The 23,870-nt window shown below is 46.8% G+C and overlaps 1 protein-coding gene across 4 annotated transcripts in view; it reads left to right on the top strand.

The window, feature by feature from the left end:
• Positions 1–23,870, top strand: part of TMEM161B (transmembrane protein 161B) — a 919,424-nt gene that overhangs the window by 655,993 nt on the left and 239,561 nt on the right. For all 4 annotated transcript variants that reach the window (XM_069627595.1, XM_069627592.1, XM_069627594.1 and 1 more), the window contains one exon: positions 11,416–11,590. In XM_069627595.1, the coding sequence (XP_069483696.1) occupies positions 11,416–11,590 (175 nt within the window). The remainder of the gene's footprint in view (positions 1–11,415; positions 11,591–23,870) is intronic.

Genomic DNA, 23,870 nt, shown 5'->3' with positions numbered 1-23,870 from the left:
TTGCTGCCCCCTAACTGCATGCCCGCTGTAATCCTGCCATCCAACTGATCTTTAGTATCCAGTGACCAGCAGTGCCATCCGGTGACCAGAATTGCCCAGCTGTTTGCCAGGCGCGCTGCCATGTGGTGACCATAACCTGTTGACGGTCCAAAAATCCCCAAACTAAAAATTGGTCTGTGAGTATGATTATAAAAAAGTGGGAAATAATTGCCACCCCATAGAAACCATAGCCTGTCTTGTCTTTGTCCTTATCACACTCTCTTAAGCCATCCTATCCTTATCCTGATAACTTGTTAAACCTGTCAGAATTATCCCTGCAGCCTCGCCCTTGATTTCTAGTGGTAGTGCCATCTCTTTAGTAATTTTGTGTAATCCTAAGCCTTAAGTACTATTTCGAGTGACCGGACTGGTTTCCGCCAGGGTTGGGCGCTGGGGTGACCAGGTTGAAATCGCGAGTCAACCCTGGATCTTACTGTGTCCCTCTTTGGTGGGCTAGCCTGAATACTCTAGTTTAAAGTAAAACTGTTCTTGTCACAACTGATTTCCTTTCTTATTTCACGGCTTCATTTTACTCAAAGCACACCTTTTTATATCTTGTATAACTCCTGCAATTTACCAACTAGAGACCTAGTTTCACTTCTAGAATATCCCTGCGATATACCTCTATACTCCAAACCGCACTCCAAATCCGTGTATTTCACCCGTTTTTATTAAAAACCGTTTGGGTAATTTAAGGCAGGAATTGAAAAATTGCGAAGTTTCCAACGTGTCATTTTTCTTCAATCTGTTTTAAACTTTCCACTCCTTTTCGAACTGTATGCTTTTGGTAATCTATTCTTTGTGATAGTGTCTTTGCATTGTTGTTTTAGTGAAAAATTATATTTGCTTCGAAGTTTTTAACACACATTCATTATTTATTTGTCCATTTCCGAGTGTAATTTCATAACATTGCAACGGGTTAAACATTTTTTTCTCTCTTATTTGGGGAGGGAAGGGAAGATTTGGATTCAGTTTCCTGTTATTCCTGATTACCTGCTGCTTCTGTTTATCCAGTCAGAATTGATTATTTGTGGGTTAAGGGAACATTGCAGGTTGAAATTCTAACTTGGGTGCTATCTTTCCTAAACCAAAAAGTGCTCCTATTCCACTTTGCTGTGTCTATGTTCCACTAGCACGTTAAACTCTGTGCATTGCTCACATTCTCATTGTAATTATCACCCCATTGGTGATTGCTGCTCCATAATGAAAAGTCTATGATTTCTTTTGAATTTTAAAATAAATAAATAAATATTGCATTTTACCAACCAGCCTGGTTCCTGGTCCCTTGCGACACGAGGTATTTGAAAAGGGCGTGTGATATGAGTGGTGTACCATCTCAAATTGAATTTATATAAAATGATGAGATAAGCATTTCAGTTGTGCGCTGCATACTAGGCCGAGACCAAGGTGTGTGTCGGATGATTGAAATCCTTAACACTTATTAGTAACATCCGACCCGCCATGTCATCCTGAAAACAAGCAAAAAATAGACCACATCCAAAACCTGTGTAAACAGACTTCCCATGTGCAAATTGGCCCGACTAAATTGGCCCAACTTAAGAGGCTGTATCCATAGCCCCAAACCCTTTGCGCCCCTCACCCCCTCTTCAAAAGACTCCCTCCATAAACGTTTCATATAGCACTTGTTCCCCCCTATCCCCTCTGCCATGTTCTGTTTGTTCTTCCCTCTACCTCATCCCTGCACTCATTACCGCCTCTATTTGACGATTCTTCCGCATCCAGGTTAGGGATCGAGAAGTCAACTGTCCGTCGCATCTTTTTCCTTCACAATAGCATATGATTTCTCTTCATATTCAAAAATCAACCTACACCAATGTGCCCATCTATAGCTCATGCCTTTCTCACGAAACCAGCCTGTGATCAAAGATGTTTTTCCTTTTGTGAATGGTTGCCTGGGTTAGATCCTGGAAAATTAAAATGGAGGCTTCTCTAAAGTGAATCTTCTCCTTAATCCTGGCTTTGCTCACAATCTGTTCTTTAAGGTAGAAAAAGTGGACACGTGTAAAAACATTCGGGAGCAGATCGTTCTTTTGCTGCCACTTAGTGAAGACTCAATGCGTCCAATACAAAACAATGTCCACTTCTTCATCCCCTCCAGGATGTGGTGGTACAGTGTTTTAAAAAAAAAAAAAACTTTCTTGATTAGTTTAATGATAATAAACAACAACAATACCCCAATGGGTAAATATCCCCTCACCCCTTGCTCAGCGCAGTGCTATTAACCCTAGAGCAGTTGACCATTGCCATGACAACATTTAACATAAGGAAACACCAGAGAGACATTAGTATAAATATCGACACTGAGACCAGCTCTACCGTGTTCTTGTGACAACCTGACCTGGTGCTTACTGTATCTTGGGGGCAGTGGCCTCGATGATACCTGTGTGTGTGGGGGGGGGGCAAATTGTTTGTAGCTCAATAAGGAATCATGTTGAGAGAGGCCTCCCGATAACTGGGCTTCCAGCTGGGTTGGTAAGTTCTGCATCCTTCCGGCCATGTAGTTTGTGAAGGCCCCCCAGTACTCTTGGTCTGCTGGTATCTGGGAGTTGTGCTGCGTATTATAATTCTCTCTCCTCGCATAAGCTCATAATGTTGAGCCACCTTTGAAAACATGGTGCTCTGTGCCTCCCCCCCCCCCCCCCCCCCCCCAAGTCCTGGCAATTGGAGATCTATCCGTCACTGATGCCATCCCCAACAGTTTCCTCTCTGCGCGGGTACCACCCTCTATCATTGTTAGTAGCCACAGTTCTGGAGACTAGTGTCTTTGGGATGCAAGCATTAGAGACATGGCTCCTTGGATCTCCTCCCAGAATGATTTGGTATCTGGGCAGGTCCAGGCAACGTGGAGAAAGTCGGCCCGGTCTGTGCCACGTCTTATACAGTGAGAAGGCCTATCTAGGAAGATCCAATGTATATGAGCAGGCGAGTAGTAACTCTGATGTAAGAACTTGAAATTAATTAATCGGAACCGGTTATTCAAGGTCAGGTGCCGGGTTTACATGCAGGCAACTTTCCATTGCTCTTCGATTCATACCGTCCCCAGCGCCAGCTCCCACTTAATTCTATGATTTCCCCCATTGCTTTTTTTCTGTGTTCTGATTATTTTGTATATGGAGGAGACCAATTTTTTATGGTTAGTGGAGTGATGACATATTGCAATATCGGGGAGGGGGAAGGAGGCTGCGGGAAATCTGGCCATTTGGATTTCAGGGTCTCCCTTAGTTGGAAGTATAGCAGCATAGTGACTGCATTCCACTCCCCTTAGTTTTTAAGGTGTCCCATGTGATTAATTACCCGTCCTGAACAAGATCCCCCAGGGTTGCAATCCCCAGTCTGTCAAAGTGGGTCTGGAATTTTTTTTCATCAGTGATAAGAACACCAGAGACTTTGTATATAGGCAGTTTGGGGGAGTAACAAACTTCTTCTCCCGTCGATTGCTCACCTGAGCCCAGGCTTTACATGTAAATTCTACTGGTTGGATCTCCAGTCACCCCGTTCTTTCTGTGTTTACCCACAGCAGTCACTACAGGTCTTTTGTTTTGGTTATTACTCTTTCTAGTTGCGTATGCAGGAGTTCTGCAGTCGGGGGACCACCACCAAACAGAGTACTGTATTTGTGCTGCCAGGAAATAGATATATAGATCAGGGTATTCCATCCCACCCCATTCATATGGGAGAGCAAGGGTGTCATAAGACATCCTTGCCTGTCTGCCCGCCCAGGCAAGTCGGAACATCAGGCTTTTTAGACGAGTCCAGAAGCTCACACGGGCCACGTGGGCACATTGTTGAATATGTATATTAGTTTGGGTAGAATCAACATTTTAGCAAGCGATATTTGGGCGGCCTGAGAAATGGGTAGAAGCGTCCATGATCCAACTCTATGTACGAGTGTCTCAAGCGTTTTCACATAATTTTCCCTATATAGGTCGCCCGCAGATAGGGTCACATGGATTCCCACATACTGCATACGCTGTGGGCACCATCTGAATTCCTCCGATATGTCTGACTGCTGTACCGCTGGAGTTAAGGGAAATACCTCTGATTTGGACCAAACCTACTTCTTTCCTGCACCAGCAGGCGCAGATTCTGTGCATGGTGTTTCACATATAACAATACATTGGGCCTCATTACGAGGTGGGCGGAATGGGTTTAATGGCGCTGGTAATGGTGCCGGTAAACCGTTTCTGCCCTATTAAGAGGTTCCCTTGCGGGACCCTCTCGGAACGTCTGGTCAGACCAGACGTCCTTTGCGGGTCCCGCAAGGGGACCATGGAGCTAATAACGGGCCCCTTATTAACAGGCCCGTTATTAGCTCCATCCCGATTCCCATTTGAGCCCTGAGTGGCTCAAATGGGAATGGGGATGGGTTTTTTGAATGAGGAATTACCGGGTCCTCCAAGGTTGGAATGACCCGGTAATTCCTCATTCAAGGAACCCGGACCCGAGTTTGGAGGAAGCCATGCCCTTATTAAGGGCATGGCTACCTCCAAACTCGTGATGAGGCCCATTGTCCGCATATAGAGAGATGATAGAGAGATGCGAGTGGATTTTGACGCCACGGTGGGAGTGAATGCAGCACGCCAGAGGTTCCACAGCCAGTGCAAATAGGATGGGGGGGAAAGAGGGCAGCCCTGCCTTGTCCCTTGTATTGGATAGGTACATTCAGAGGTCATTCCGTTAGTATATATCGCCGCTCTGGATGCCGTATACAGCAATTGGACCCATTGCAAAAAGTCAGACCCAGACCAGAGCGGCAGAGAACCTCAAACAGGAATGGCCACTCGACTGAGTCGAAAGCCTTCTCCGCGTCCAGAGTGGCCACTATGATCTAGATCTCTGGATCAACATTATGGATGAGCGTAAACGGCCGTCTCTAATTATTTTGGGTGGACCCTTCCTAGGATGTAGCCCGCCTGGTCCGGGAGGACCAGTGCCTGCATATACGACAAGAGGTGGTCTGCAAGTATTTTAGCTAGGATTTTGTTTTCTGTGTTGATTAACAAAAGTGGTCTATCTGAGGTGCATTTTGAGGGGTCTTTATCTGTTTAGAGCAGCACTGTCACAAGGGCGGTTCTGGTGGACTCAGGAAGGACACCCGATCTGGCCACCTCATACATACCCCATAGGTGCTGCAGCAGGGAGTCCGCATATGGTGTATAAAATTTGGCCGTTAACCCATCCAGGCATGGGGCCTTACCATTGGGGAGGGAGAAGATCATGTTGCAGACCTCATTGTCTGAGAGGGGAGCATTCAATCCCTCACTCTGTGTTGGGTCTAACCATCCCAACGCCACTCTCGAAGTATTGTACTATGGAGTCATTACCAGTGTTCCCCCGGGATGTGTACAGGCGGTCATAGAAGTAGCGAAATACACCATTTATCCTGTGTCCTTGGTGAGGATACCTGCAGAGTCCTCAATTTCAACGATATTATCCAGTTCTTTGCTCTCCTTTGAAAACCCAGAAGAGTGTCCTGCTGGGGCGTTCTCCCTCACCGTACGCTTTTGCAGCTGTGGGGTCACCATTAAACCTGTCCTCCCCTGGCTGCCATCCCAGTTTGGCCCGTGCGGTTGGAGAATTGTGAGTTCCCTGCTGCATTTCTAGATCTTTAATTTCGGTCTCTAATGCAGACAGACCTATGGAGTGCCTTCAAGACACCACCCGCCTTGGACATGCAGCAGCCCCTAATGTACACCTGGAAGGCTTCCCATACCACACCAGGATCAGGGGCAGAGCCTACATTGGCTAGAAAGAAGATCTGTAGATCGTGCGTGATTTCTGCTCTGAATAATGTCTTCTAGAGCACTAGCCCTGAAGCACCAGCGTAGTTGTTTCGGGGGTTTAGTCGTCCCTGAGAAACTTACTAGCACCGGGGAGTGATCTGAGAATGTACGGGGGAGTATCTTTGCTCCGATAATGCTCCTAGCCAGAGCCTCTGAAGTCATCACATAATCTATTCTGGAGGTGCTGCCATGAAACTAGGGTAGAAGGAGTATTCTCTGCTGGTGGGGTGTGTCATGCGCCATGCATCAGACAGTACATGGTATTCTGCAATGGCAGTCCATTTCTGGTCCGCGCGGGGGAGGGTGTGTTGTATTGTGGTCGATCTATCCAGACCCAGGGTAATGTCCATATTAAAGTCCCCCAACCACACTACCTCGTAGTGGGGGGAACTTATGGAGGTGGTTAGCACAGTGCTGGAAGAATTCTGTAAGAGTCAGTGTTTGGAGCGTAAATGTTCGTCAGGAGAATCTTCAGTCCAGCTATCTCGCCTGCCAGCAGGATGTAACAACCATAATCATCGCTGACTTGTTTGTGAAGTTTGAACTCCAGTGAGCGGTATATAAATGTTGCCACACCCCGTGAATATGAGTGTAGGAGAAACAATATCCGTGTATACCCCAACCGCCTTTATTAGTAAGGGACTCGTCGTGTGGCAAGTGCCTTTCCTGGAGGCATAGTATATTAACACCATGATTCTTAACGTAGTTCGTTATCAGGCGAACCTTTTTCCGATTGGTGAACCTCTGTATTTTCCATGTCATTACGAATATCACCCTTTGCCGGTCGGGGCCGGCATCCGGTAACATCATGGTGTGAGCTGTGGTATCGGTCCCTCAGTGCCTCAAATAGGAGACCCTATCGAGGCATATCTTGATGCCATGGCACACTGTTAACTGTGTTGCTGCTATGTGCTGCACTCATCCCTCCCCCACAACCTGCCTTCAAACCCAACTGCCTAATGCCTTCTAACACCAACCCTTATTAATTCCCACCCATGCCAGAAACTCAAACCTACTGGCATTCTAGTCCCCACCCCTCTCCCAACAACCCACATCAAACAATACCAAACTGTGGCCGCTGTGACTGCGGAATACGGGGTGATGTCGGCAGCCAGAATGCTCCTAGCGGTGGAAGGCGGCCCTCACCATCTGTGCCATATTTCCAAAGCCATGCGAAGACTGTAGAGGTGATAGTAGAAAAGTTACTGCAAGATCCCATTGAGTGAAGCAAGGGAGAAAGGGATCAGTTTAGTGGGTGGCGTGGCAATCTGCCCGGGTCGCGGAGGCCCAGTGCGAAACGCTCAGCTGCGTTGGGGGAAGTAAAGAAGATCGCCTTACCGCCATGTGCCACCCTAAGATTGGCTGGATACAGCATGGAATAACACATTTCTTTTCTCTGCCGGATGTTCTTCACTCCTTGAAAGATCTTTCTTTGATCCTGGATTTGTGGACTAAAGTCCAGGAAGAGACGAATAGTTGCAGAGCCAACGCAGTTCCCCCTTCTCCCTGGTGGCCCGAAAGTAGTATGTCCCTGTCACGGAAGTTAAATATTCTGGCAATGGTGGGCCATTCTGGTGCCCCGGGCGTGGTCTGGTTGCCAGGGATCTTTCGCTCGCTCCACCACAAAACGTACTCTTAACTGGAGGGCCCTCCGGCACCTCCATGAGCAATTATTCAACAAAGTTCTCCATGTTGTCCACTGGTGTGGATTTGGGGACCCCCAGCATATGGATATTGTTTCTTGTGGATCTGCATTCGAGTTCCTTGTTTTTTGATGCCACCCTCTTGATGGTCTGCAGTAGTTCTGCAACCTCCCGCTGTAGGACGGCAACCTTATCTTCCCCTTCGCCTAGTCATTGTTCCGCCTCAGTCATGCGACCACATTTGTCGATTTGGGCAGTCGAGATATCCACCTTACAGGTTAGGGCATCTATTTTAGCAGCAAGGTTGTCAGTGCAGCTTTTCAGGGAAAGCAGTGTTTGGTTTAGAGCAGACCCGTCCATCTGTGATGGGCTTTGATTTGCAGCAGGAGGGGCCTGTGCTTGGTCCGATCGCGCAAATTGGTCAATTTTTGCCTGCCTTTTTGGGTTGCCCATCACGCGGGTATTGAGTAGTTGGCGCACAATGCCTGCACACCGTAGTTGGAGGGATGGCCAAGCTATAGCCTCTTGGTGGTGCAGTGGTCTGCGGGTCTGAGTGAATCAGCTGTTGTGGAAGGCGAATGGCGTGGTACCAGCCCCAGGCCCTCCTATATAGTGGGGGCTGATTTGAGTGTTGTTCACGTCAGAGAAATAATTCCAGGATTTTCAAATGTCACACACTGAGATCACTGGGGCCGTGGGACATGTCACTCGGTCCCTGTCGTGGCAGCTCCAGGTCCGGCCTGCTTGTTTGGAGAGGAGGTTGGAAGGGTTAGGTGCGGGCTGTGGGGGTGTTACTCCCTATATGCGCGAGCCGATCTGCTCTGCTGGTACAGCGTGGCACACTTGGTGGGTCTGTTACGAAGCTGGAGCAGCCCGAGGGGACGCCACGCATTCCGGGGAGGCAACTCCCGGGGACTGACCCCTGACTCGCCGTGTCTGCATAGGAGGTCGGATGGCTGGGTGTGTTGGCCCTGATCCTTGTGTGGGCATCTCAGCACTGTGCTAAGGCCGAACCCGCTCGCTGAAACTACTTGCACGTCCAGCAGGATCACTTCTAAGCTGATGTGGCGGGCCATGTTGGTGCACTCCCTCCGGGCACGGTAAACAGGCATGCAGCGCCAGCCCAGCCTCAGGGCCAGTGGCAGGGGCGCCAGGGGTGGCTGTGGCCACAACCACGCACCCGGGCCTATGGTCGCACCCCCTGGCGTATTCTCACCCGCCTTCACGGTCGAGCAGGTATGCAGCGCGGGAGTTGCATGGGCCTGCGGCACTGTTCTGATGGTGCATGCCGTGTCTACATTTTTGCAGGCAGCAGGGAGAATATGTGGGTTCCGGCGACATTTTGTCTGCACGGTCTGGCTAGCAGGTAGCACAGGAGCCGGAGTGCGTCTCTCAGGCACTGCCCAGATGGTGTGCACTGCGTCTTCGTTCACGCAGACACCGGGCAGGGTATGTGAGGTCGCGGTGGACTGCACCTCCCACAAGTGTTTCGGATCGTCAGGCAGGGCGAGCACCACTCGATCCAGGACCTCACGTTTTCGTTGCCGGAGTCTTCAGGCAGCTGCACAGCGATTTGCAGGACAAATCAAGTCCTCAGAAGGCAGGATATATTCACAGGATATGGAGCATTCACCAGAGCTTCGCAGGCAGCGGCCATTTTCTAGCCGCACAACAGCGCCCCCCCGGAACAGTGATTTAACATACTTCTGCAGGTCTTCATTCGTACTGTGTTTCAGAACACCCTATATTCGTATGTTATTCCTGCTTATCCTGTTTTCCGTATCTTCATGTGTTGTTAGCGCAAATCCCATCTGATGTTCAAGCCCCTTCACTCTCTCCAGTAAGCTGTACATGTTCATGAGCCTGTTCGCAAAGGATTGATTACACCTCATCCAGTCTGTTTTCAGCCACTCTCACATGCTTATCCTTGTCTGCCATTGACCTGGCCAATGTGGTTGTATTGTCTTTCAGTTCCTTTTAATCTCTGCCAACATGGTCTGCAGTTCGGCTTTCGTGACCGGAGGATCCTCAGTATGTGTCTGTGGGTGCAGGGAGTATACTTGGGACAGTGCAACTTGTCGATGTTTCTTTGCGCTATCTTGTGCTTGCATTACACTGTTTGTCACTTGATTGTGTTCACTTTTGTTTGAACGATGACTTACAATTTTTACTTATTGTCTAGGCTCTTCTTACCAGCATGAGCAGGTCGTTCACAGTAGACACCTCAGCCCCCTGTTCAGTACACCCGCATGTCTGGGTGGAGAGCTTCTGCAAATCCCACGAATATCCTCATAGCCAATGCTTATGAGGGTCACTCTACACAGTCCTGAGTTGCAGGAAGACCAGGGTGAGCTCACTGCCCATGTATTTGTCCAGAATGTGTGTGTAATGTATCTAAGCCGTATACTTCAGCCCATCTGGCTCTCCATTGTACCCTCTCCATTCTCTGCACACCATGGTACAGGCTGCTCCTCTTTCACCCTGCAGGGCCTGCAGTACACCCGGCAGGTTCACGGTGCCATTTCCTTATCATTCAGGACCGAGAACCTGCTGCTATGATATTCCCTGGCTCTCTACCACTCCTCCTGGTGTTACCTGCCACACGATTGTGTGAGCCTCGCAGGGCTCACAGGATACATCCACTTCCTCCTCGCTGCTCCGGTGTCGTGCAGCCGTCCCCCACCTCAATAGTGTTGGTCATGCTTGAAAGCACTTAACAACTTTTGGAGAGGGTGAAGCTGGGCTCCAAGTTCTCTCTGCATTTCTTCCCTGGCAGGACTAGGTCTTCTCTTAGTTCCGTTCACCTCCACTGGAAAAAGTGAACACGCGTGAGAACATCCGCAAGCAGGTCATTCTTTTGCTGCCAGCTAGTGAAGACTTGATGTGTCTGATCCAAGACAATGTCCACTTCTTCATCCCCCTTGAGGATGTGGTGGAACAATGCTGTAACTTACTCCACCAAATCCATAATTGCCGGGATCAGTTCCGGTCGCCAACTTGATTTTCTTTGCATTGCACCGCGGCATACCAACTTCTCCCATTGCAAGTCTTTTCTTTATATACAAATTGAATCTGCTCATGACCAGCAAGTATGCTCTTGTCAACCAGGCCATCTTGTGTTCCCTGGTGAATGCTGCAGTGCCCATAACGCAATCAGTGCTTAGGAACTATAGTTCCATTGCATGTGTAATATCCGATCCTAAAGCTATATTGACCCAAGTGAACAACTCTGGCCAGAACTATTATGCCCATGCACCGTTCCAGAAAGATGACAGAAGTATGCCAGCAATGTCCAGGAAGCCCAACATGGATAATCCTTCTCAGCCCCATCTTAGCCAAAAGTCGATAACACCCTAAACAGTTTCTGCTGCAGCAATCAAAGGTTTTGTTTAATTGTTGTGTTAAATGTACGGGGAAATATTCCCACCCTTTCGCTGGCAGTGATTTCTTGACATAGTTCCACCGACTCCGTAGTCCAACAGTACTGCTTCTTGATCAGAGTTTTTGGGAAGACGTTCTTAAATGTGTTTATTTTATTCAGCATAGTTTAGTTTTAAATGTAAGGATCTCATAGCTATTGATTCTCCTTTTAATTCCACATCTGATCTATAAGCACTGGGGCCGATGCAGCTGGGTCAAGTTGGTGCGTCATCCATGTCCTTCTTTAACAGTCAGGTATACCAAATTGTAGATTTTTCACTGGTCAGCTTGACTTTTCTTTACAGGAATACTACTGAAACTTAACACGCACGCTTGATATTTTAGCTCAACTTGTTTGTTTTGTCCTCATTTACCTTTGTAATCAGTTTTTCCACAAACTATTTCGGCCTCTTTCAACGCACCTTCTCAATCAAACTCATTACCTGTATTCTAGTCCATGTTGATCTATGTGAAAACATTTGAAAACAAATTATTATTTTTATCCTCAGAATGACGGAAGCCTCATTTGATACACTGCGCCTGTGGATTATCATTTTGCTTTGCACTTTGCGATTGGCTGTGATGCGTCATCACCTGCAAGCATACCTCAATGTAGCTCATAAATGTGTGGAACAGATGAAGAAGGAGGCTGGCAGAATAAGTACAGTAGAATTGCAGAAAATGGTAGGTATTCAATGGAACTCAAATGGACATGACCATGCTGTCTTTTTTTAAATAATTTTTTCGCATTTTACCTTAAATGGCCTCTTTATCAAATTACCATCATCCATGAATCTTACCTTTGACATCACAAATATGCTTAATGTAATGTGTGGAATCTGAGGGCATCCTCCTTTCTTTCCCAAATATATCCTCCTCCCAGGTGGCCAGGGAAAGGCTGTCGCTATCGGATCCTGGCCCTGGGTGTGGATGTGCGAGGGAGGATCACCTAGGTGGAGGAGTCTTGGGGAGTGGGGATGAGGTACCCTTAGGTGAGACACAGTATCCCCCATTTCTCCTTCATAATCCGACCTCCCACAGTCCTTTTGTAGGCTAGTACCACTCCCTTTTCCATTAGATAATCTCCCAGTAAACACCAGTCAGGTACTGGGACGAGGAAGAGGCAGACCTGAGCTATACATCGTCTTTGTTGACACACACAGACACGATTTATGTACTGGGACGACGAGGAGGAGGCAAGCAAAAGCAATGTTGAACTACCAAGTCGGCAATGAGCGTTCTAGTCCTTTTCAGACCAATCAACCTGGCGTGAAGCTTAAAAGCAGGAAGAGCAGTGAAAATTGAGCCTGCTGCGGAAGCAGGTCTACGGACTGTTGAGTGAGAGCAGAACTCTCCTGGAAGGCGGCATGGCAGACGGAGTGCTCGATAACCCCCGAAAGATGCAGAGTGTGTGCAGCTGGAAGCGAGGCTGAAGGAAGCTGGAGGCCGGTGGTGGATTATGGAAAGGGAACTGACGTGACCAGGCGAAGCTGTAAAGTGAGGCCTGAGTGGCGAGAGACGCTTCAGAGGTGGGATCGAAGCTATGGCGAGCCGCTGTGTAGACGAAGCGAGGCGCTGCACAAGAGAGAGAAAGCTTTTGGTGACTGGAAGCCTCGCTGGAATGCCGCAAGCACCGGTGAGTCAACTTAGGAAGGGGAATAACAGGACGGTACATGAGCACGCAAAGCTTATGAAACCTTTTAATGAATGCCAATTTGAATGAAGGCAAGTGTTTTTTTTAATGCTGATCCGAATGAAATGAATAAGTACTTTTTGAATACCGATCTGAAAGAAAGCAAGTGCGGTTCATACTGATCTAATTGAAAGCAGTTTTGTGGAATTCCCTGATGAAAAGGAACTGTGTAACTTGAGAGAATAAAGCAGTGTCAAGAGCCGTGAGAATATGTGAAAGTGCAACAAGTGAGTTTTTGCAAACTAAGCAGTGGTAAAGCATCAAGAGGATGTGAAATGAGAATAAGCCAGGCACCACTGTGGAGCTGAAACAGTGGCAACGTGCATATGAAGGAGAAGCAAGTAAGGTGTGTCTGTTGTCGGTGGCCCATGTGGTCCGACAACTGCGACTACACCCATCTAAAGAAAAGCCACTTAAGTTATCCGCAAGCTTGTGATTGAATATAAAGGAAAATGTATGCGATTTGAAATTAAGGAACGGAACTCTATGAAATTGGTGAAAGGTAACCAAGCCGGAAGAGCTGGGAAGTATCCCGAGGAATTGTTGTTTTGAAACGTTGAAAGACTTGAAAGCTTGGGGAAGGAAACCCCTCTTTTTGTAACGTGATCTATCTTGAACCTTGGGGAAGGGAAACCTATTTTCACACCAGGTGCTTGAAGAAGCTCTGAACACTTCTCATTTTGATGCTGACATTCCCTACACGTTGTATACAATTAGATGCGAGGGCAAGTGTAGGTTTTGGACACAGACATTTGCTTTGGACTTCCTGACACAGACTATCATTTGTTTCATTTAGGTAGGGAAATCTCACCTTAGCATAGGGCAATTTAGGCCTTTTTCCAACCCTCTTTTTTGATGTAATAAAAGTTTATAGCCCAAACCTTATTCAGTTGTCTGTGACTACTTCATGATGCCTTCACAGTAAATTCCCTCACACCCCATTCACTATCTGTCTGCATGTTAAAACTGATATTGGAAGACATTTCAACCTTTAATGCTACCCTCAAATCACCATTGCGATGTTGGTGAGATGTCCTTCAGTATCCAATACATGCCTGACCTTTGTTTATCTAGAAGCAATGGCACTTGTACACATCTTCACGTACATATGTCCTGTGTGTGCTTCGAAAGTGTACCCAATATAAATGTTGCAATAGTAAACTCCAACCTCCTGTATTCAGAATGTCCTCATGTGATCACATGCTGCCCCCCCAGAACTTAGCTGCATTGCACAGCAAATACACATTTGTCTCACAAATGTATAACCTGGTGTCTCCAAACATACAATGTTGTATAAACTCTGTCAAACTGTAATTTAAATCAGTTTATATTTGACATTGATTGGTACTTGATGACATTATTTTGTTTATAAACATCTTCTTGTAAAGTAGGGTTTCATTTCTGAATGTCTTTAGAAGAACACTTGTTTTGCTCACTATATTTCGTTGGTCAATTCCTTTATCTGAAGGCCTTTGACATGAATTGATATAGTGCTTTAAAATTATGGCATGCTATATAAAATTACTCTAATTACTGATTCATACATTTTGCAAGTTTTCAATATTAAAAACATTAAAGAAATTGTGATTTGTGTAAAATCAACAAAAGGTCTTTTGATCGTTGATCTTGTGTGCCTTCAATTATCCAGCTCTTTGTTGAGCATATTGATCTGAGGAGAGCAATATTTAAATTATTTGTATACCTGTATGGTGCATAAGAACAAATTAGGAGCTAAATACAAGTAAATGGTTTCCATGCCTCATGGTATCCTAAGATGTATTGCCTTACTTCCATGAAAATGTAGTTCTGTTTAGTTTATAAGTGCCCAACAAATGCTCAATACAACAGAATTGTTTCAAAGCGCCACAAGGCTAAATGGAAAGGGAACAGGGGAGAGAAAAAACAGTGGCAAAACAGTAAATATACAGTCGTAGTCTTACTAGCCCTTCTGGTATTCGGATGTGAAAGTACAGTGAAGAAGTGCCGTAGATGGGTGAGAGGTGGGGGGGGGGATCAGAAGGGAAGTGCCAAGGTGGAGGCCCCAGACTAAATGCTAGTCCGGGCGACTCCCAAGGGTGGGGATATAGAGCCGCTAAGCAGCAGGGGTTCTGGTATCGACTGGGTAGAAGGGCCTGGTATCCTGTGAGATTCATAAGGACCAGGCCATGGGGTGATTAGCAGGGAAGGCGAAAATGGGAAAGAGGTAGAGAAAAGCAGTTTTTAGCAGTTTCCAGAACTTTAAGGATGTCCGGCTGAAGTCTAAGAGGGGAGGGGAGGCTGTTCCAAATGGAGACACAGCCGAAGAGAGACCTGCCCACAACTCTCAACTTGGAGAAGTGTTTGACAATCAAAGAGTTAGAGGAGCAGAGGGCTCTAGAAGGTGACTATTTAGAGAGGGAAAGTTGGATATAGAGTGGTCACAGGCCCCAGAAAGCATTGTGGATGATGCAGAGGATCTTGAATTTGATCCTTGCACCCACAGGCACCCACAGGCACCAGTTGAGAGATTTTGGGGCTAGAGAGATATGGTCCCTGGGCTTGGGGCCAAGGATAAGTCTTGCAGCCCTATTCTGGATTAGCTGGAGAGGGCCTGGAGAGGAAAGAGGGAGAAAGAGAAAGAGGCTGTTGCAGTAGTCCAAGGACCAGCGCTCTAGAGACATTGAGCTTCTCGGGGAAGGTGCGGGAAGGGAGACTGCCTCGGAGGAGGTGGAGCTGGAAGTGTGCCGCCTTGGTAAGGTCCATGATGTGAGGAGTGAAGGAGAGAGCAGAGTCGAAGATTACCCATGGTTTCTGGCCTCACAGGACGGTGAGGGTAGAGGGCCCAGAGAGGGTGACCAGAGGGTAGGAGGAAAAAGGGCACAGGTGTTCCAATGAAAAGGATCAACGTCTTACTGGCATTAAGACAGATATTGTTTGCTGCCCACCATGCCTGAATGGTGGACAGACAATCGGAGATGAGAGAGGAGAAAGAAGAGGTAGGAGGGGGGGAAGTTTGAAGGAAAGCTGTGTCATCCGCATAGTACTGGAAATGAGGAGAGGAGGAGATCAGGTGAGCCACAGGGGCGAGATAGATATTGAAAAGCCACGGCGATAGGCAGGAGCCCTGGGGGATGCCACAGGTAGTAAGTGTGGCGGTGGAGGAGAAAGGGCCCAGTTGCAACTGGGAAGAGAGATTAGTGAGGAAAGAGGTCAGCCAATCCAGTGCCCGGTCAGTGATGCTGAGGGTATTGCAGAGTTGTTTTATGAGGATAGAATGGTTGACCGATGTTGCCGATCTCAGACTGCTTTGAGTTTTCAGATGGAACACTGTACTGTATTTCCCCATCATGGAATCATCATTAACATTAGACTACGCCAGAATCCTGTCCCCTTGCCTTCATACTTATGGGATGTCTCCCCCTAAAAGGGAATAGGACTAGGGTATGTTATGCAGCAGTATTTTGTTCTTAATGAACCTCCTGCTTGGGACTTCCTTTATGCATGCCCTCCCCACCCACATGGAAGGGAGTGTAAATCTCTTTGCTGCAGATGTGCTCAACATATGTCTAAATAGTCCACACACCCCGCCCGATATGCCCCAAGAGGAGGCATTTAGGAGATGTGTAATGCACATGCAGGTCTTTTCTACTGCAAAACTGCATAGTGCCTGTAAGGGAACCATGCTTTGAAGCGTTTTTTTTTTCTACCCCTTTGGCTGTGCAATGCAGATGCAGCTTTGGCATCTGAACAGATGAGTACATTTCCATGCTGACAGCCAGCCCAGTGAGGTGACACCTTCCCTGCATGACACTTGGTCTGGAGGTGGAGGGGGGATATTCAGAGTCAATGCCTGTTACCCCAAGGCAAATTCCACATGTACTAATATGGAGATAAAAAGATTGCCCGTTACCTGGACTCACTTAACGTGCTACACAAGTGAACTAAAGCCAGCCAAAAGGCTGAGGCCTCCAACTCACTATCTGTAGGAAGAGCGCATAAAGTAAAAACCAGTACACAACCCCAACCCCAGTGTTTGTGTAAAGGCATGTTAACCCCCACATGCTCAAGCTCCCGTTATGAGATTTGTTTCTGGTACATTTTAGAGAACCATGCCACCGAGACTTGCAACATCCCCCCTGCCAGCAGAGAGCGATAACTACATCAAGACATTGCAGCATGTTGGGTTGCCCCGCGAGATGGTATTCAACAAGCATGAGGAATTTAAGAAAAGAGGTTTCTATGAGACTGGCATCTCGCTGGGGAAAGCCTCTGTAAATTGGTGGATTAAGCTGATCCTACCGAAGTGTTCGCTGATCTTCTGAGGCTATGTCAGCTCCACCTTAGGAAAACCTTTCTGTTGAAGGGCCACCCTTGAGGCTATGTGGCAATGGTAAACTGAGCCTCACTGTCCCCTCCTAGCTGGAATCCACAGCAGAGCATTTGGTTTGTTCACCCTTACCTAGGGTCCTCTACTTAGCCTCTATACCCCCCTCCTAACCCGCCATGATGTGCAGGCTGCCGGAGATGGAGACCTTTTATGTCCTTGTGCATGCAGTGTCTCCCATCAGGGCTCTCAAGACTTAAAGGTGGTAATGGTACTGCCAGAGAGAATGACTACTCCACCCAAGGAAGAAACTAGAGTCTTGCACTGCACCCATTCTCCTGTGTAGCCAGCAGGCACAGATATCCTCCTCATTCCTGTCCTGAACAACCCTGTTTTGGGGTTACCAATTGTCTTTCGTCCCATGCAGGCACATTCTACTCATTTACCTACCCTCTGCCTCTTCTGCTACACCATTACTCCACTGTCTTACTTGCATAGTTCGTTTTACCCTCCAACATGCTTATTGACTTCACTCCCTTCTTCCTTGTACCCACCCTCCTTCTCATAGTCTTCAGCCTAACTTCTAACCAATACTTTTTCCACACTGACTCTGCTGCCTTCTTCCACTCTCCCCAACATATTGGTAAGGGTGGCGTAGTGGGGTTGCTTATCAACAAGTGACTCACCACTGCACTCAGACATCGCCTCATCCCCTTTTGAATTTGCCACTTTTCTTGGCCTTCTCTTTATCTACATTGCTCTCCCCCTCTGACCCGTCCTCATCTCACTCCATTCTTTACTTTAAAGTCTTGGTCCCTCCACCCTATACTAATCCTCTCTCCTCTTCAATGACCAAGAGGAGATTCAAGCAGGACTATCTTGCCCCATACTTCGATGCTGTGTCAGAGAAACCAAACTTGTACATCAGTTTAGTGTAGTTGCAAAACAGAAACTGCTTTATCAGTCTTGCAATACAAAATACCAGATTCATCTTCACAGCAGTGGCACTGACCGTAACATCCTGACTGTGCCCCTGTTCCCCCTCACAGGCTTCTTATCAAAATAAACACAATAACAGCCCATCGTTGATGCAGGTGCCCATTGCACATATCACATTGTGTTCCTCTGTACAGCCTGCTGAAGGAGCTTGCTAACCCTGCCTCTGCTGACTCATCCTCATAGTGCCTCATACAGTCCTTTTGTGTGTTTGTGAGCATGTGACTGAAGGAACTAGTACAAAGTCCTTGGAATGGAAAAGTGCTAGACAGCAATTTTTGAGATCTGGTCCGTGCATGTCAAATAGTGCAATACAAACGGGCATTGTCAAAGCCAGAAAGTTGGTATGAAATGCAATCATATGAATCCGCTACAGGGAAATGCTGTTAGCGGCGAGACACAAATATCAGAGTCATGGGGTTTCTTCCTAGGATAACATCAAGATAGGTATAGGTGCACAATCTGCACCTATGGGTGTGAGATGCTCTCCCTGTCTCTCCTCCCCTATTCATCTTTTGCCCTTGCTTTTTCTGTCTTGTGTTATGCAATTATGACTTAACACTATCATGCATGCACATTCAGACCTTCCTGGGCTCAGCCCTGGATCACCTTTGAGAGCAGACCATCAAAAGGATTATGCTTTGTGACTGCCATTGCTGGAGTATATGTTGGAACTCCACCCTACTCCTTAACTACAAAAATGACCTTGCTGCTTTCTCTTCTGCACTGGACTCTGCCAAATCTTCCTATTTCACATATCTAATCTCATCCCTTAGTAATTACCCCCACAAACATTTATCTGCTCTCTCAGCTTTGCTCACCTCCTATGCTCACTATTCCTCTCTACAATCTCTAAAATTCATGACAGTCTCGCAGCCCTCCTCTTGCTCCCTTCTTGTCTCCCGCCTCTACCCAAGCCCATTCTAGTCTCGAATACTGCCCTAACTCTCCTACTGAACTAGCATCCATTCTTCTCCACGCCAACTCTGATTGACGCTTTTACTCCTCAAACACTTAGTTCCTGTCACCTTCCCTCATCTCTCAGAGCTCTTTAACCTCTTTCTCTGTAGGACCCTTCCCTGTCCCCTTGAAAGCTGCAACTTTTCCCCCCATTTTAAAGAAGCCCTCTGCTGACCCAACTTTCTCAGCAAACTGTTGCCAGGCTTCCTCCTACCCAGTTATTCAAAGGTCTTCAACCGGATCACTAAGCACCTTAAGGATAATGGCCTTGAAAATGCACTTTAATCTTGTTTTGTATTAAATATTCCACTGAATCTACATTTGTGTGTCTCACCAACTTTCTCTCTGATGCTCAACACTCTAAACTTTTATACTCTTCCTGTAGGATCTCTCTACTGCTTTTGACTTAATCGACTACTCCTCTCTCTTCATCCTCCATATCCTTGGGTTTTGCTAATCTGCTCTATCCTGGGTTGCCTCTTACCTGGAAGCTTCTGCCTCTAAAATCTCCTGTAATTCTCAATTGTCTGATCACAACCACCTCAAAGTCCACATTTCCAATGATTAGTCCTTGCACCTCTCCTCCTCACCCTCTATACCTCGGCCCTTGGTAAACATATCTTGCCATTTGGCTCTCACTATCACCACTTTGCAGATGACACACAAATCTTTTTCTCCTTTCTCTCCTTCACCCCATCTATATCCGAACAGATGAATAACTTCCTGACTGCAGTCCGCCACTAAATGGATCTCTGCTGTCTCATACTGAACTTTTCAAGGGAAGTCCTCTTTCTCCCTGCTTCCCTCACCATCCCTGCTCTCCCATCTCCTTCCTTTCTGAAGTTCTTGCTCCATCAACTAAAGTATCGCATTCTTTGGGTCTTCTTTGATAGCGACCCCCGACTGCAACAGTTCCTCACTGCCACAGCCTCTGCTGCTTGTATTAGCCTTCTCAACATTTGGAAAATGTCACTTTCTTACTTGTGACTCGACAAAACGCTAATACCCACCCTCATGCCCTGCAAACTGAACACCTGCCCATGCCTACTTCTTGGCCTTCTGCTCCACTCCTTGCTTCCTCTAGACAAAGTCTTCAACTTTGCTCCCACACTCTCTACAACCTAGCCAGTTCCTCTCCCACTTCTACCTACCAACACCGTTGTGGTTGGCTCTCCATGCCCGACTGTTCCGTTTTCAAGTTTCTTCTTATAGTCTACAAAGCTATCAAGCGTTTTTGTTCCTCAGTACCTGGCTGACTATCTCTTAATACTCATCATCTGATTCCCTCCTCTTCAATCAACCTCACTGTCCCAGGCCTCCCCACCCCCCACCATGCCTGCCCTTCTTTCTGCTCTTTCTTCTCGCCTGTTCCATGGGAAAGGTTGTCCATCACAAGCAAGGCCAGCCCAACCGTGGATCACTTCCATGCTCTGCTTAAACTTCACCTACTTGCCAAAGGTGGAATGCCCCTTATCCACCCTCCACACTCCCTCCCTGACCGCACCACTCCGAACAGTACTGTGTAATAATGTAATTTTGGAGGTTTTAAAGTACATATCTTTAGTTTGGAGCCATGACCCCCACAGTTAATGTTACCTTTGTAAGTCAATGTTATTGTTTTTGCTTTGTTCTATGGCTCACTTTGTTCACACCCTCAAACTTGCTCACCACTTGTTCTCATCTTTATGCTAACTAATATATATTTTTAGAAAAGAAGGTGTTAGGGAGAATTCTCTGTTAAGGCTAATTTCCCAAACCTAGTGAATCCCCCAGCAGCTTTGCTGGATTTTTGGAGTTTATTTTTTTCTCCTGCTAAGAGTGAGACTCTGTTTTCTCCCACTCTTAGGCATGATTTGAGATATCCTTTGACTTTGAATGTATTTGATGGGCTATGGGGTCTTTTACTCCATAGGGCTTCATGTGTTTTTGGTATGTGTGTTACACAGCACCCTCCGTGCCGTAACCCAGGGGTGTCATAGTGACCCCCAAACATAGACTCCGTACCCTGGGACTGACTACCGTCTCCCAGGGCATGTAAAGTCACCATTGGCTTTACTAGTCATAAATAATTGTGAACAGAACCAGTACGAACCATTATATTGTGGGTGTACTGGTAGGGGCAATTCGATTGCCCCTGGGTCTGTTGTTCGAGGGGGCACTGTCCAGTCCCCCCTGAGCGAGTTTTGGCTAGTGGCAGTGGATACTACTTTTTATATTCAACCGCAAATATATTCCTATGGGATTTTCCCATTGTTCGAGGCTAATACTTTTTAACATAGCCTCAAACATACCGCCGGTTTATTTATTTAATATTAATTCACCGGTTGGTATTTTTTGCCAGAACTCGATTCCAAAATGGCGTTTGTGTTCGCTTCTGTGACTCCAACCCAAGTCGAGCCCTTTGTTCCACTTTTTGGCAGGCTTCTCCACAGAAGCCTCCAAAAGTGGTGCCACTCTGTCTGGGTACCACAGGAGGTGTGGGAGGGGGTTTAGGCACCCTGGACTGAGTTGCCTCGGCAACTCAAGTCGCACTCTTGTGATTGGCCCAGTGGTGAGCCGCCCGGCTCACCACTTATCATGTTTGAGTGACAGCTAGGGTTTTTTGCATAAAAGCAGGGCTTTGGGGACTGGGACTTCAGACGTCGCCACAGGACCAAAGAATCCGAAGAGGGAGAAGCTGAGCCGACCTGCGACGACACCACCGGTGGAGCCCTGCTGAACCGAGTCTCCACTTCTTCCAACGACAGAGGAGATCTTCATCCCGAAGAGTCTTCTTCCTTTGACTGGTGGGGATAACCAGTTTGCCCGCCTTTTCGCCTTCCCGGATCATCTCGTGGCTGCCTTGCCTGTGCCAAACACCCCGGCAACTGGAACACCATGTTTTTCCACTACCGCGAATAAAAGGGTAGTACCTTTTTACCGGAGAACTCCTGGTTTCTTCCCTGGCAGTGCAACGACCTTCAGCTTTCCTCCACATCAAGATCTTCTCTTCCTCTGGACGACGCCGCGACTTGCATCCACTGCCAGGAGCAACTGCCCCCGCTGGAGGATTCTCTCCACTTTGAAGGTACTGTGTCCGCCTAGCCTCCCTCGCAACGGTCTGTGTGGGGTGTCTTGTAAATCCTCAACTTACCCCTTGGGTTGGCCCTAGACTGGCTAACTGAACTTTTCTGAGCTGAACTGATTCCTTTTTAAACTCTCTGCAAGACTTTCCAAGCCTTTTTAAACTGTGTGATCTTGGGTGCATTGGTGTTCTACTCTCTCGAAGAGGGAGCCTGGCCTCTGAACTTTTTGCTCACAAGTAGACTTTGACTTTCCTGCCTTGCTGAGTGCTTCTAAAGTATTGTGTTGTGTGCTGTTTCTAATTTCTGCCTTTTCCCTCCCTTTTTCTTAACTTATTGGAGTGCCATCTTTAGTTAAGCGTTCACCTCTGTCTGGAAATAAGTGGTGTTAACTAAGACTTGTCTAATACAGAATAAGGGATGTATATATTAATAGTGACTGTTTTTTGAACTTGCTTATAATAATAGTGCTAAAGTGTTTCTAAGTGTGCCTTTAAATAAATAATTATATACTTGATACCAAAAGCTCTGGTCAGTGTTTGCTTGTGCTACTGTATTTTGGTACCTATCTTGTATACTCTATATACTGTCTAACTCTTCTTGAGGGAAGTCTGGCTGCTCAGCCACAGCTACCAGGTAAATCTGGGTGGTGCAGACTGCTACCAATTGGTTTTACTGCCAACACCTGTAGTCTTAAGCCTTTTGCAGGGGTCCCTAAGGGAACTGCACAGGTTTCTAACGCTGGTGTACAGCGGTGGGATTTGTATTGAGTATACATTTTAGTGTGCTTATAGATACCTTAGTGCAACTAACCACAAAGCTTAACACTAAAAAAAAAAAAGTTATTTTCTAAACCTGTCAACTATGGAAAGTTATAGTCAAGAGTCCCTTGCTACAAAAACTGCTGATTGTTTAAGAGTTCTCTGTAGGCATAAGAATCTCCTGACTAAAGGCAAGAAAATGGAGCTAATAGAAAGGTTGTTGGCGAACTAAAGTCTGGATGGTGGTTCAGAGGAACCTACCACTCCAGCAAATGTAGATAACAGCAATGATATTGATGTTGATGCTAGTATTGATTACTTTGAGTCAGAAGCAGAAGAGGAGGGTGAAGATGATATAGTTGTCTCCCATGGGCCTCTACCTGCCCTGCAAGCTGTACCTACTGGACCTTTACCAGGTCCCACACTTAATCCCCAATAAATGGAACTAGAAAAAATGAAGCTTGAATTAGAATTCAAAAGAATTAGTGCTCAAACAGAACAATGGCACCGAGAACTAAGGCTCAGAGAAATGGAGCTCAACCATGAGCTAGAAATGAAAAAAATGTCTGTGGAAAGTGATTCTCTCTCCGAATCCTTTAGGAGTTCCAGTCCCAAAAGACCCCGGATGCCTAAGGAGTTGGTGGGTATGTATGAGCCTAAGTTGGATGTGTTGGATTGGTTGAGTTTGTTTGAGTATAATTATGGGCTCCAGGACATCACAGGTAATGCTTTACTTACCTGGTTGTTCTCTAGGCTCCCCCCTGTTGCAACTGATGCGGTAATGGAGTTGGGGGAGGAGGATAGGAAGGATTATGAATGTGTGAAGCTAGCTTTCATAGCTAGATTTGGGAAGACCCCTTACCAGTACCTTAAGGGGTTTAGGACTCTCAAAAAGCATGATGGTACCCCTTGGGCTACCTGGGTGAGTGAAAGTTTGAAGAACTTAGAGGGATATATTAAGGGTTACAAGGTGAACATTTATGAGAGAATGAAGAATCTTGTAATGTTGGAGTCAATTTATGATGCCTGCTCTCCTGAGCTCAGACAGCACTTGGCTGATTCAAAGGAATTAGATTCCAGAAAGCTAGCTAAGGCTGCTGACTTGTGGGTTGCCAACATGGCTACTCACAAGGACTCTGGGGTAACTCAGAAAAAGGATGGGGGGAAACAGCCAAAAAATGACTCCAAA

The sequence above is a fragment of the Ambystoma mexicanum genome, chromosome 6p (assembly GCF_040938575.1).
Source record: "Ambystoma mexicanum isolate Mex_15411 chromosome 6p, UKY_AmexF1_1, whole genome shotgun sequence".
Lineage (NCBI taxonomy): Eukaryota > Metazoa > Chordata > Amphibia > Caudata > Ambystomatidae > Ambystoma > Ambystoma mexicanum.
This window is presented reverse-complemented; position numbering and strand designations above follow the sequence as displayed.